Source organism: Strix aluco, chromosome 9 (assembly GCF_031877795.1).
Source record: "Strix aluco isolate bStrAlu1 chromosome 9, bStrAlu1.hap1, whole genome shotgun sequence".
Classification (NCBI taxonomy): domain Eukaryota; kingdom Metazoa; phylum Chordata; class Aves; order Strigiformes; family Strigidae; genus Strix; species Strix aluco.
In genome coordinates this window covers 29,179,140-29,193,853 of record NC_133939.1, presented here as the reverse complement: position 1 = coordinate 29,193,853, position 14,714 = coordinate 29,179,140, and the positions used below count along the sequence as shown (strand labels likewise).

General features: G+C 47.7%; 1 protein-coding gene and 1 long non-coding RNA gene across 5 annotated transcripts in view; both read right to left on the bottom strand.

The window, feature by feature from the left end:
- Nucleotides 1-8,078: 8,078 nt before the first annotated feature.
- Nucleotides 8,079-13,142, bottom strand: LOC141927421 (uncharacterized). Its single transcript, XR_012624387.1, has 3 exons — nt 12,454-13,142; nt 10,486-10,632; nt 8,079-8,795 (listed from the first exon to the last, which is right to left on the bottom strand). It is a non-coding gene; the product is annotated as an uncharacterized LOC141927421 (long non-coding RNA).
- A 198-nt stretch (nt 13,143-13,340) lies between these two features.
- IFT80 (intraflagellar transport 80) overlaps nt 13,341-14,714 on the bottom strand; it is a 55,454-nt gene continuing 54,080 nt past the window's right edge. For all 4 annotated transcript variants that reach the window (XM_074834344.1, XM_074834346.1, XM_074834345.1 and 1 more), the window contains one exon: nt 13,341-14,586. In XM_074834344.1, coding sequence (XP_074690445.1) covers nt 14,473-14,586 — 114 coding nt within the window. In that variant the 3' untranslated portion in view covers nt 13,341-14,472. The remainder of the gene's footprint in view (nt 14,587-14,714) is intronic.

Here is a 14,714-nt window from a genome sequence, read left to right as displayed (position 1 = left end):
TCACAGCAGCCGCTGCAGTACGTGGCATGGCGGGGGTTTCTCCTCTCAACAGCAAAACCATGATACATTTTCCATATTTTTATCCTGACTTTCAGAGTTTAAATGTCAGCTCCCGCAGGAGGACACAGCAAATTTGCTATTTTGTCTCCATGGGACCCACGCACCTCATTTCCCAACACGGAATATTTGCTGGTTTACATCCAGACCCACCAGTCTGTGGGCTTCCATAAAGGGACCCACCAAAGCCCAGCTGCGTGGTGGCCTTGCAGGACCCCCCAGGCCAGAGGAGTGGATCCGGGGGGAGCCGTGCCTGAGCTTTTCCTATTTACTGCGCTGCCTCCGAGGCCGGCACGGTTATTTATGGCGTGTAAACACCACGGTTAAAAATAGCAGGGTCAATCCTCCCCTGCCCCTTCATCCTTCCCCCGCAGCTGTAGCCTCCATGCTGCCCCCTCCCAACCTCATCATCCTCATCCCTCCCCCTCACACTTTTCCTCAGAGATGCGCACGGGGCTGCATCGCTTGGTGCTGCCAGTGCAGGCAGGATGCTTCCCTGCCGAGCACCCTGCCCCTCGTCTGCCCTGGCACGGCTATCACCCCCTTCCCAGCAAAACAGCAGGCAGTTTTTTCTCCCTTTTTAAAATTTATTTAACAAGGTACCAACCTGCTGCTCAGGTGTTGGGGTGGCTGTTGGCTTTACCCCCAGCAAAAACCCTTTGTCTGCAGCATGTCACCCATGCATGGGGGCTCTGGGGAATTCAGGCTGGTGCTGACAAAAGTGGGGTGGGAAATGTTCTGTTTAATAAAAGTAGAGCATTTTAATGTTCACTTTAATAAGAGAAGGGAAGAGCAAGAGGGGAATGGGAGAAGGTTTTCAGCAGGATGGTGCTTGCTCCCCATGCCTGGGGCATTGCCCTGCTCTTAGTGACCCCCACGTCCTCCGTGGTGGTGGGTTGCATGAAAACTGGGGCCACCTGAAATTCCTGTGTGGGATGGCAGAGGAGCAGCCCGGATGCAGGCAGGGTGACCCCTGGGTGTGGGGCGAGCACCTCTGGCTGCACCCCAGTTGCGAGCAGACAGACGTTCTTTCACCTCCCGATGCTCGCTCGGGGTGAGCTCGGGATGCGCGAAGGCAGCCGAGGGCCTGGTCAGCTGGGAACTGCTCCTCCGAGTGCCGGCTGACTCATGCGATTCGTGTGGGTGGCAGAAAAACCGCTCCGAGAGAAAGAGGAATGGGAAAGAATCCGTTGCTATATTTAACCACAAATAATAGGAAGAGGCTGAGCTTTTGGGCTAAGTTGTAAATAACAGTGAGATGAAATCATCTCAGAAATTCATGACTGGATCATGGCAGCCTCTTGAGAAATGGCATGACTAACGAGGACCGTGGCTTGGAAAAATGTTGCCCCCTGTAAAAAAAAAAAAAGCTAAAAAATAGTTTTTTAGTTATTCCAGACCACTGCAGCGATCCTTTCCAACTGTGACAAATTGTCCTTTATTGCTTTTTGGTTGTTGCTGCATTTTAATACATTTCAGCATTTCTGTGTTGATCCATGCCCAGCGTGCTGCCCATCCAGCCTCCTCCCCACCTGCAGCCACCAGCCCATCTCCCAGGGGTTTCGCTGCCATTGGGGGCTTAAAATTAAACCTGTGCTTGAGGATGGTGTTGGATCAAGGTTATAACCCTGGAATCATTTTTAGAAATTAACATAATTTCATTCAGAAGAAAAACAGCCATTGGAGCAAATCATCCTTGTTATATGAGCGTTATATGAAGAGATGTTCATTATTTGTAACACTAAAAGCCTCAGCCAAAACCCACTGCATGAACGGGAGCCTCTCCATGGAGTCAAAGGTTTTGAGTCCTAATTGCAAGGAACTATTGCAAGGGGAAAACTAGTACAATCCAATCTTTCTAATGCTTCTTTTTAGTAGAAGGAATAAAATCGAATACGTTAGCTGCGACAAGGAGTCTGGGAAGCCTGACAACATACTTGATATCGATATCATTGCCCTGCGATATTTTCACCTTTTATTTATTTGAAGAAAATCCATTTCGTTTCTGGAGAGCATCCAAAACTGTTAACAGGAGAACTGACCTAGCCTGGGAAGGAATCAGAGGCATGCAGGAGTGTTTTGGCCTCGCTCTCTCTCACTTTCTCTGTTTTTTAATAGTCTAACAGCAAATATTTGCTGGCAGGAGAGATTTCTGAGCTGTGAGGTAATGGCATTTATTTTTTTTACATATGCAGAGTCATCTTCTTGTTTCTTAAGCCTTATTGCAGTTACAGATGTTCTTGAAAAACGTGAAGAAACAGATCTCAGCTTTGTGTGTTTAATTGAAGCAAGGTAGAGCTTTCCCTGAGCAGTGCTCCAAGCTCACTGCTGAGGGGTTTTCTGAAGAGCTTCTTTATCAGTTTTTACAGAAATGCTAAAAACTATGTATTGTTTATTTTGGCAGACTGTTCTGAAGACGGCCGCATGGATGGCGTGACCGGGGAAGCCCTCAGTCATTGCCAGCTGCTGATGCCAGGGGAGATTTTACCCCACTCAGACTGAAAGCAAACACCCCCCCAGCTACAGCCTCACTCACCCAGCACCCCAAAACCCCCCCAGCTACAGCCTCACCCGCCCTCATGGCACCGCATTTACTGATTCAGGGTCCAGGGAGAGGAACACTTGCAGAAGGGCTGTAACAGAGACCGAAATGCAATGTGAAGTGCCTGCACATCCTCCAGCACAGCAGCAATTTGCTCCATAATTCCTATAAAAGCCTCAATTATCTCAAGGTTTGGGTCTACTAGATGTTGTAATATCATTGAAGCTGTGAGGGCTGCACTGGTTTCTATCTATAATCCAGATCGTCATCCAAAACTGTGCTTCTCTCCATCAATCCATGTGATTACTCCTGCTACCAAATGCTGCTCACCACATGTGAGGCTTTCAGAGTCTTGCCCAAAAAGACAAAGCTTAACTTCATTACACTTTTTCCCAATTAGTTTTCCCATATTTGGGGGAAAACAGACGACAAAAGGAAATGCAGATGTGAAACATCATTGTATAAAGAGCATTTTAGGTAGCAGGCTCCCGTGAAGGAGAGTTCAGAGTTACACAAATACTAATGGTCTCAGGGACAATTATGCACACTATAAAATAATTATTTTGCCAGGTCAGCTCTTTGGCACTATATGAAAGATCTGGAAGTCAAGTATTTATGATCTGCTGCTCCAAAGGGATCGATGTATTTCTGCAGGGGTCATTTGCAGGATCAATAATTGTGCATCCCCTGCAAAACTGGAGAAAATCAACTTCTCCTTCCCAGAAACTGCTCAGCAGCCCCGGAGTTTACCCAAGACTCCGGGCAGCCACAAAGTGGGTTTCTCACAGCTTGTAAAGAGATTTTGGGATGGGGGAGGCACAATGCGGCTGCTAATGATGATTTATTCATGCTCAGCAACTCCCGGTGCTGCCCCAGTGCTCTGTCATGCTTTGAGGGTGGAAAAAAGCTCCTCACAGGCCTGGGGACAGCACTGGCCATCGGCCCCCACCACCCCAGACTGCCATGAAGGTCCTGACACACATCCAGAGGAGGAGGAGAAGGAAGCATGAAACAGGAGAGCGGTTTGGATGGGCAAGATATTCCCATCTCCACTTGTGTTTGGGCTGGCTGCATGGGGAGAAACACCTCCTTTACTCATATTCTGCTTTAGCATTTAAAAATGAAAATAAATAAATATTATATAGATCTATATAAATATATATAAAAATAAAAGAAAATTCATGCAGGAGTTCTCACAACCAACCTTATGCTATCCTTTTTTGCTGGGAAATGAATACCTGTGACAACACGCCCTGGCTTTTCGGCTCCCCACCTTTGGGTATTTTCCCAGAAAGCTTTTTCTCTTCTTCCCTCATTGCCTGTGGGGTTTTTCCCCTGGCCATGACCCTTCCCGGCTCCAGACGAGTGCTGGTGGCCGTGTCCTGGCGGTGGCAGGGGGACAGTGATGGGAATGGGAGGACCATGATGTGGTGGGGGGGGAGAAGCCACGGGGGTGCTGTGCCACAGTGCCCACTCCTGGTTTGTAGGTCTCGCTCCCAAGCACAGTTACCAGGGTCTTACTTGGTTTTTTTGAGATCTGAAGAGGCCACAGTTGCAATGGTTAAGTGATAGAGGCATTTGCGGACATGCAATTAAAAGAATGTACATTACATCATCCTGATGGTTTTCAAGACTACTTCTGACAAACATCTGGGCCACCTCATCTGAAATCTCATTTCTCTTCCATCAGTGAGAAAGGTCATGGAAAGCATCTTGAACTGCCTAAGAGTGATGCTGCTACTAATAGAAACAATGCTTTGCCTTACTATTGCACTCCCATCCCTGTCAAAAAACACTTGCAGGGTGATGCACAAGCCCAGCATTCAAAGAATCAGTTGCGTGGTAAAAAAGGCAACTAAGTTTTGAGCTAACCAGAAAAAACCTCAGAGTCCTGGGACTGCTCTGGTGCCGAGGGACACTCACCACACTTCAGGAGCTGGTGGCATGGATTTGCCAGAAACTTTTGGCGCGATGGATCAGTATGAAAGTTCAAAGTGTTGAATTTGAGCTTTAATATAGATGGAATGTGGCGAATCACCACCTCTGCCGCCTCCATCCTCACCTAGAGTGAGTCAGGAAACTTCGCACCCCCCAGCTGGACCATCGCCTGTGGGTGAGCCGGGATGGGGTGGGGTGGGGGGGGGCTGGGGGCCGCTGTTTATCACCCTTGTTTGAAGTCCTGTGTGTGGAGGAGGAGAGGCGAAGGGCTGCTCCACCCCAGTTTTCACTGCCCTGGTGCTACCGCCTCCCCAGCCAGGCCAGCTCAGTGGTCCAGCTCCCTGCACAGTGACAGGGCCACTCGAGGTCCTAGGGGTGGCTGCAGCCCCCCTGTCCCCTCTCTCACCAGTTACCATCCCAGGGAGCTGGCAAACAGTCCCTACACCCTGCTGGCCCTCAGTAGAGGGGCTACACTTCTAAAAATCACCCATCCCTCAGCTCCAGTAGCAGCTGCAGCTGCTTACAGCTTCATTACTCACATCGGTGACACCAATTACTCCTGATGGAACCAATCACCCCTGACCACCCCCCACACCCACATGGGAACCCACAGCTGGGCAGAAGACCCTCTCCATACATTTCCTGGTGCTCACCCAGCTCCAATGATGCACCACCCCAAATCCCCCAAAACCCACAGCATCTACACCCGTAGCTGCCCCAGGATGGCTGCAGGCATCCCCACGAAGCCACCAAACCAGGGGGGACCAGTCCCCTGGCCCTGACTCCCCCCCCAGGAGCCGATATTTCTGCATTTTTCCAAGCCAGGTGTGGGGTTGTAGGAGCTGGGGCTGCTGGAGTGAGTGTAGCTGCATACCAGAATTTTAATTCTTATTTTTTCTTGCTATTGCAGCGCCCTGTTCCCTCCAGCTGCAGTTCTCCTCATCTGACAGGGTGCAGAGCCCATCCTCGGCCACTTCTGCAGGCCGAGCACCGAAGCCTGGCCCGCGGCGCGCACTGGAGGGCCAGCCAGAATGTTAGCTTTAATGAGCTATCAACAGGCTTTAATATTTCATAGCGCTCTGATTGCGGAGTTACAGCTTATCAGAAATGTTGTTAAAATGCAGTGCTTTATTAATGGGTAGGGAGGCTGCACCAGGCACCCTGCTGTTTACTTGCCATTGTATTTGCCTTAAAAAACCCACACTGGTTATTATCAAGAGTCTGAAGTAAATGCAGCCCCAGGCACTGCAGGGAGCTGCTGCTGGTGCTCAGCATCCCTGATCTTGCCGGCCGCTGGCCGGGACACGTCCCCAAGGCAAAGGGCCAGGGTCCCCATGACCACCCCCTCATGTGGGGTGGCAGAGCTAGCATGGCCCAGGCAGGTCAGTCCTAAAGCAGCTAGGGCTGGGGCTGTGCCCCCCTGCTGCCACCCTCCTGCCTCAGCTCCATGCCTGAAGCCCACATTTCCCACAGCTCCCAGCAGCCTTCTGCAGGGAGAAATGTCCACAAGTGAGGAAACGTATGAAGAATAAACCCCTGAAGATACAGAAAGCAACCGTGGTTTCTCATTGTTTGCCAGAAGCCCGGCACCATCGACCCCCTCCTTCATTTCAGATTATTTTTATGTAAACTCTGCTCAATGCTGTATCGCTGCTGAGATACATCTTTGTTCCTGAGCACCACCAAATCTGTAACAGATACGATAGGCATGAATTACCCCAATGTAAGGATGACAGCAGGAGCATTGCTTACAGATACCAGCAACAAAACCATCACAGGTCGAGTAAACAAGACAAAGGAAATGAACACATTACACGTGATGGTCATGTAGGTGGATTAGCTGCTGCATATCAGATTTGGCATAATCACCTAAAAAGAAACCAAGCAGAAAAGTCATAGTCATTTTTTGCCATGTTTCATATTAGTAAGTTTTTCCATGACTAGATTAGACCTCCCTCTCCTCTCCCGGTTGCCTGAGGAGTTTTGCAATTGAGCTGAGGGTAATCAGCAAACAACGCAGGAGGGGCTGCAATTACGGGGGCTAAATAAAGTCATCCCAGAAGTGTGGGCAATGGTCACTGCTGGGTGACATGGAGACCCCCTGGCCTTGCCAACAGGTGAAAAGTTGTGAAATCTTAATGGTAGGAATAAAAACCAACAGAAAGGAAGAATGAAGAGCTCACTCTGATCTGTGCCTGGCACAGGTGCCAGGGAGCCAGCCTGCCTGCCCGCTCTGACGCTGCAGTGTCCTTTTGAAGTGGCAGAATCAGTGGTAGGCTCTGCATCCTGCCTTTCCCCTCCCGTGGGTCGCTCAGGGCTCAGGTATCATTTATGCTCATGCCCTTGGGTACCACTCATCTCTGTATCCTCAGGTACCATTTCATCCCTGCATCCTTGGGTACTGCTCATCCCTGTATCCTTGGGTTCATCCCTGCATCCTTGGGTACCGCTCATCCGCACATCCTCAGGTACCACCCACCCCCATGTCCTTGAGTACAGATTACCCCTCATCAGTGATTCTGCCCCCACCCGTGGAAGACACATTTCAGCTCAGCGGTAGGTTTTGGGGCACACTGAGGCAGGGACACCCTGTTGGTGACCCTGCTGGGAGAGGCTGGGGTTGAGCTGCGGGGCCGGGGCGCAGAGACTGAGCCTGTTTACATTCTTATGTCTACATAGTTTGCTCCAGCTATTCTGATGGATCTCCAATCCCATAGTAACTCTACTACTAATGCTCCCCCCTCCTTTTGATCATAATTAACATTCAGGCATTTCATTCTGATATTGTGGGGCCTTCTCCTAGGTGAGAAGCATATATTTTTATTTTTTCCCCAAATTTTCAGAAATGTTGGAACAGGATGGAGAAAGCTAGTAACAAAAAAGACCAAGAAATCGTCAGTATTTGACCTCCATGTAAACTCCTCACATCTCAACCACAAAGAAACTTAAAAGCAATCCTGGAAGTTTCATTTAACTGCTATGTTGGCATCTAGTCTAGGGACACAAGACAAAGTCTTGAACTGAATACCTCCATTAGCCCGCGCACCGCCGCCAAATGGCCCCATCGATTTTCCATCAGCGATAAAACCCGGCCCGGCGCGGATAAAACCCAGCGCTGCCGCCGGGAGGGGCGCGGAGAGCGCCGCCGGCTCCGCGGAAGGTGCGCGCCGGGAGCGGAGAAGGGTTACGCGGGGCGCGGAGGGATGGCGGGCGGGCGGGGGCCGGCGCCGTGCGGCCGCGCTGCCTGCGGTGGGACCGGGGCCGGGGCCGGGGCCGGGGGGGCGGCGGCGGAGCGCGCTTGGCTTCCGCGGGCGCGGTGGCTGGCGCGGAGGCTGGCGGCTCTGCTCGTCCTCCTGGCGCTGGTGGCCGCCGGCTGTGTCCTCCGCCACCGCGCCTGCTCCGCGCCCCACCCCGACCCCCACCGCCGCCGCCGCCTCCCCCTCCCCGGGGGTCCCGCCGCCCCCCCGGGCCCGGGGCTGGAGCTGCCGCCGCTGCCCCGCTACGAGGAGGTGAAGCATCTGCCCAGCTACGAGGAGGCTCAGCGCTGCGCCCACCGGCCCCCCGGGGACGAGGATGGGGATGGGGGGGTTTGCAGCTGAGACCCCCACCCCACCCACCCTGCGGACCCACGGATGGGGGCCGGACAGAGGGACACAGCGGTCCGGGATGTCACGGAGGGACACAGCGGGGCGGAGCTGTGATGGACCCAGCAGCCTTCCTGGGGCCGGGGGGGGGGGGACATTGCAGACCCCCCGGCGTGACGCTGTCCCCTGGGAAGTTTGTCCACGAGGGTCCATGGGGGACTGGCTGGACACAGCACAGGGAACAGCCAGGGCCCACGGAGGGATGTGCCACTGTGCCCTGGGGAGCAGATGCTGGTGCTCCGGGGGGGGGACACAGTCTGCAGGACACCAGGGCTCCCCAGAGGGACACGCCACAGGCTGGGAGAGACCCGGGGAACTCCTGCTCACCTCCCCGGGAGCGTGGGGGCCACAGGTCACTGCTCAACCCCAGCGGGGGCTGGTTAAGAGGCGGGATAAGTCGTCCAGAAAGAAGTTGACTTGGGGACATCGCCTCTGGTACGATGACATCACCTCTGATACAATGGCATCACCTCCAGTACGATGACATCACCTCTGGTACAATGACATCCCCTCCGGTACGATGACACGCTCTCCGCAGGGTGACGGAAGGAGATGGCTGCAGCTCGGTGTGGCACCCCCGGCTCCCCTCACCTAGGCCGGGTTTCCTCGAGGGTCTGTGGAAGCAGCAGGAGATGGTCCACAGGGTTTGCACAGACACGACTGCACGAAGTGGGCCTGATGGGGTGATCCTCATGCCTCCCACCCCCACGGGTGGCGGGCAGGAGAAGCAGGATCAGGCTTTCCCCCTCGGCGTCATGCAGTGGCAGCACGCAGCCTGGGAGGAGAACCACCTCCAAAGCTTGCTAATAAAATATTAGTGCCTTCTGGTATCGTGCTTTTTATTTCACTGAGGCAACTTGGGATCACTTCCACTCTAAGGGGGAACTGAATGGCCCAATCCAGCACAGGCCACACCAGACCTCGGTACTGAGCACTGCCAGGTCTCCTGCCCTCAAACCCTCTGAAACACCAGTTACCTCGCTGTGGGGTCCCAGCTAAAGGGCTCCCAATGAGAGCAAGATACTCCTCCTCCCCTCACAGGCAAGGTTGGTAGATCATTTTAGGCACAAGAGAGCTGTTCCTCACACTGCAAAACAAAGGCTTTGCGTGTTTGTCAAATACAGGTGTGGATGTAGGTATTGATATGGGCATCTGAATTTTGAAATATTTCTTGCTGTGGCTTCTAAAAGTTTCTATATTGCAGCTAAAAATGCTAAAGACACAAAGATGTTCCCAGATGCTTCATCAAATCCTCGTATCTAGTTGAAGCAGCTATCCTATTTTTACTGGAACTGAGATTAGGCCTTTCTTATACGCTGCAGGGGACAGCGTATCTTTCCTGAAAGAGTACTCATTTGCTATGGTTTATTTGTCTGAGGCTTGCATGCTCCAATCACTTAGTGAAAGCTCAAAGAGAAGATGACTCCTAGTTAATTTACATTTTTAAGTATCAGTGTCAGGGCTCTCCATCACCATGCGCATGATTTTCTTCTTACGAGGCCAAGGGCAGCTCCTTCATCAGGCAGATACTCCCATTTACAAGCACTTTTGCTATTTCTCCACACCTCAATTAAAGGTTTAAAGTAGGGAAAGGAGCAGCAGATACCAGTCCCTTGAAAATGAGCATTAGCTCTTCTATAGCTCTTTTTAGCCCTGAGGACAGCACAGATTATGTGAGCGAATCTTTAACGGCGTATTTGTGAGTTGCTTGTTTCATGGTTAAGCCAACCCAATTAATCCTGTAGGCTTCAAAACTTGTGGCTGCAGGAAGGGCATCATTCTGGCAAAGTAGGAGATTAATATCTTGCCAAAATGATGCCTTCTATTTTATAAATGATGAAAATTCCCAGTTAACTTTTTCTTAAAAGTTAAACTGTAAAGGAATTTATCATTTCAGCCAAGGGGCCCAAACCAAACACACTGGGCTTACATTACTTTTCAGGCAGATTTACCAGATATGCCCAAAAAATCATGTCAAGGCTGGCACCAGGCCAGTATGATACAGCTCTCAAACTGCTTTACTGCTTGAAAAGCAGTGTATTTCACAGCTTTGAGGCATTTGCCATTCCTAAGACTCACTCTGTCAGTGTAACACCAACGTTTTGGTTCCCATTTTGCTTCTTTTGGAATCAGAAGGACCGACACATCATAATTCAGTGGATAGCACTTCTTTTTTTCCCCTTTTACCATCAGTATTTCCATTCACTATTCAATAGAATCTACGACTTTTCTGAAGAAATAGCAAAGACTAAGTCTCAGAGGATTGCAGGGCATTTTTGTGTTATCTACAACAGCGAATTTTACCTTTTAACGGAACGTGGGTTGATAGGTTTGGATGAAATCCCACCGCAGCTCAAGGCAGGCCCCGTGATGCTTCCTCCCCAGCTGTGCTCATGGCTCTCACTGAACTCCTGGCTGTGAAACCTCCATCAAATTCTATCTGGGCAGTTTCTGTTAAATTCAAGGAGAGCGGCACAGCTAAATCTTGTAGCCTGCTTTGCAGACTGAGCGATTCCGTGGCAATTCAACAGCCTTCACTAATTATCCCAGTTTCTAGCCGGGCTGCGGGCAGTTCCCTTACAGCTCTCCGATCAGCAGGTAGGGCTGGGCTACGGGATGGCTTGGTCCTATTGCCAGCCTGCATGGGCCTGCGGGATGCCCATGGGCAAGTGACTTCATCTGTCAATAAGGGAATAACACTGGGCATCTTCACCAAGCACCATGACATTATTAATGTTTATTGGTTTGGGGTTTGAGAACCTTTAAAGTTTGAATTCGCCAGCCTTTCTGTTGAGTGTGTTGTGTACATTAACTTCTTACAACTCAAAACCCAGCTCTGCAACGTCGCTAAATACATTCCTCCCCTCTGCGGATGGAAAAAATGAGGCAGAGAGAGGCCACAACAAGAACTGAAACTCCCAGACACACCCGAGCACCACCTCTGACTGCTGTTACCCCTCATCTCCCTCAGAGATGCTTCTGGTCTCTGGTACAAACGGGATATACCCAGAGTTACCTCATACACTCATTAGAGATGAACATTTGTTTGCCCGCAGTAGGAAATGGTTCTACATAAACTGTGAAATTCAGTTTTCATGTCAGATGATGCAAAAGCTTCACCCTGTTCCAGTTCCAAAGGATAAAATCTGACAAAGATAGCCCTCAAAGTCTCGCTGTCTTAGGTATCAGAGCACAAAAAATATTTTTCCTTTTTCCTCCGAACTATTAAAAACATGCAAACCGTAAAAAAATTAAGCTAGAGGTAAAAATTAATGTTTCTTTAACCATTTGCATTACCTGGAATAATTGGAGCCAAAAGGATAGTTAAAACATGGTATAAAGCCAGATTAAAGCAGTACTTCCAATTTTTTTTTGTCAAATCCGGGAGGATGTGCCTAAAATGCCCTTTTCACTGCTCCTCCTTGCAATCACCACTCGCCCCACAGATGATGGACAGAGCAGGAAGGCTGGGCTGTAAAAATGGGTGTCCTCTAATGCAGGGCAGGGTCCTGATGTACAGTAACAGATTATTCAGGTTTGTCCCATTTTACACTGCTAGAATGGGAAAAAAATTCTGCATGTTTTAATGTCATTTCCAAGTCCACGTGCAAGGAGAGCTAAGAGCAATGTTTGAAAGTTTAGAAGACAGAAGTGCTACCTAATGCACACAAAATTTTTCAGTATTTTGCTTTCAAACACTCATCTTAGCTTTTACTTTTACCTCACTTCAAGATACATTTTTCACATTCCCATTTGAACCTCCCTTCTTACAACCAGAGAGAATCTACTGCAGCCAAGGTCAAATGAAGCACATGAACTACAACACCCAGCCTGCTATGGCAGGATTTGAGTAACTGATCCCTCACAACAGCAACTAAAACAATTATATTTTAATTCTGTTAATGCCTACTTCTTAGATTTATGATGTTTGGGAAAAAAATTAACTCTATCCCAGCTGAAACCAGGATAATAGTCAATAATTAAATAGGGTGTTACCTATTTTTAAAATAAGTATTCTTAAGTTATTGAGGAATCGGGCTTCTTGCACTGGACAATAATGTGCCCGGTAATTGATTAGTGATTTCATTTACAGCTCTAGAAGGTTTTAAATCAGGGTTTGGACAAGGAGGTAATAGGACACAAACACAACAAGTTGGGTAAAAGTACTTTTGATCTTTCTCTGCACTTGCTAAAACACCAATCTTATCGGAATACACCAGCAGTGGCCCACTGAAACAGATACGCAAGGTTTGTTGATGTTTATGAACGTACCTGAAACATCAATATCTTCCTGGTGCTTCTTTTTACACTTTTCTTGGAATTCCAGTTGTGATATGTAAAAACCCTGCAACAATCTCAGGTAAGCCGTATAAGGATATTTTCTTCTGAGAGCATTCTGAAATTTAAATTTCATACCCAAGGTCAGAATTGTACTAGGTTACCTGCATATTAGAACCTGGTGAAAATAAAGAATAACAGTGCTTTTCCAAAATATTTCTTTTGCTTTGTTTTCTGTTGTTTTTCTATTTAACACAAATATGCTCAGCACAGCATGTAGTTCAGGACTGGATGTGCGTGGAAAAAAATAGAGCTGATCAGTGATCAACACCTTAAGGTCTTTATTGTGCTTTGTCCTAGGAATTAATCAGCCTTTCCCCTCGCCTACAAATGCAACACTTCTCATTAATATTGAGACGTGGAGATCCAGCTTGAAGTGAACGACATCGACACCAAGCTGAAGGGCAGTCAGTCAAGGACGTACCCTCGCAGGCGTGGCATCCTTCCCCTGTTTTATCTCAGCCTTTGCAACTGTTAATTGTTGCACCAGGCATTTTTAATTTGCTGCTTCTGCTGTACTTCCAAGTGGCCCAAGAATAAAAGAGCAAGATAAAGCCGAGACCCTGAACTTCCAAACTTGCATTACAAATCTGAGCCAGGCTTCATAAATTTAACATTAAACACTTGCCATTAGTGATATTTTGGACTCAATTCTGGAACTAATAAGTGCTTTCTGCAAGTCAATGGAAGGTGAAGGTGTTCACTTTGCCACATGTCAGTATACCAGAATAGTGCGGAACTTTTGAGTGAGCTACATCAAAAAATGTTTTATTTAGCAGTCGTGTTAATCAATGGAGATGACCTAATGCATCGTCTACTGGATACATTTAAAAACACCCCTTTGTTTTTATTAAGAAATTTATGAACTGTGCAAAAAAGTGCCATATAATGATTTACAAAACAGAAGAAATTTGCCAGATATACAGATAGTTAACATTTTGATGGTAACATTTGAAAGATACATATTATACAACGTGAGTTATGAAGAACCTGCTCACGTATTTATAATGTGAAGGGCTTCTGCAAAGCACATCTAACACATGCAGCCACTTCCATATGTAAAACAAAGAATTTATCTCGATGAAATAACACAACTGTAAGAATGATATTTTCAAATCAAGTGCTTTGGGCAGAAAAAAATATGTGGAAAGCTCTTATTTTAAATTAATATGATATTTTAACCTTAAGGAAGCTCTGAATATCAATGTTAATTATACATGTTAGATGCTACAAACCCAACCAACAACGCCTTTTGTCACTTCAAACAACATTCAAAGTACATCCACAGTATTTTAAACAATTTTCATTATCTCAGAAAATACCCTTTATTGCTAAATAGTTTGCTACAGTGACAAACCTGAGTTGCTGAAGTAATCTGAAATCGTCTGTTGAAGAACTTGCTAGGACATATGTACTGGCAGGTATATGTATTACTGTAACTGGGAGTGCAATATTTCTTTGCACTTTGTAAGTGCAAGCTCCTTTTTTAATTTTCAACACTTAAAGTTTGCTAAATTTGGTTTAGGGCAATTTAAACAAGTCTTTTCAGAGATCCCTGAGGTTGCAGAAATAATCAAACTACTTAACTGGGTGTTTAAACAGGGAAATTGGTACTTAGAGGCAAGCAAGGTTAAATAATTTTAATGGCAATGAAAATTTAAAAGCCACTAATGGAAAGACAAAAGCTAATTTCCCTTTTTTCTCATACCTGTATTATGGACTACAATGTAGCTACCCACTGGAGCTAGGGCATCAGAACATAAACACAGCTCCAAATGAGACTGCAGTAAATAAATAATTCTGCCTGCCATCCAACAGTTAACAAGGACTACACCAATCCTCACTCCTGTTGCCCACAAAATGTGCGTTGTGTTTTTTTATTAATTTATGTTTGTCAAAATATGCTGGTACAAAATATCCAAGAAGCACTTGTTAAGGTGACCAAAAGGACAATTATTGCTGTACAGTTACACTAGCTCTCGCTGCAGGACTGGCTGCTGCTCGTTCTCTTTCTTTAGCAATTTCCATCTCTATTTTGGCTTTGATTTTATTCCAATCAACTTCCAGCTGTAAGAACAGAAAAGCGAGTATGCAGAGGTCAGCTAACATAGAGAGGACAAACAGATAGCTATTCACTAACAGGACAATTTGCAGTTACAATTACAAAGTGAACATATCAATCATTATGTAGTTCT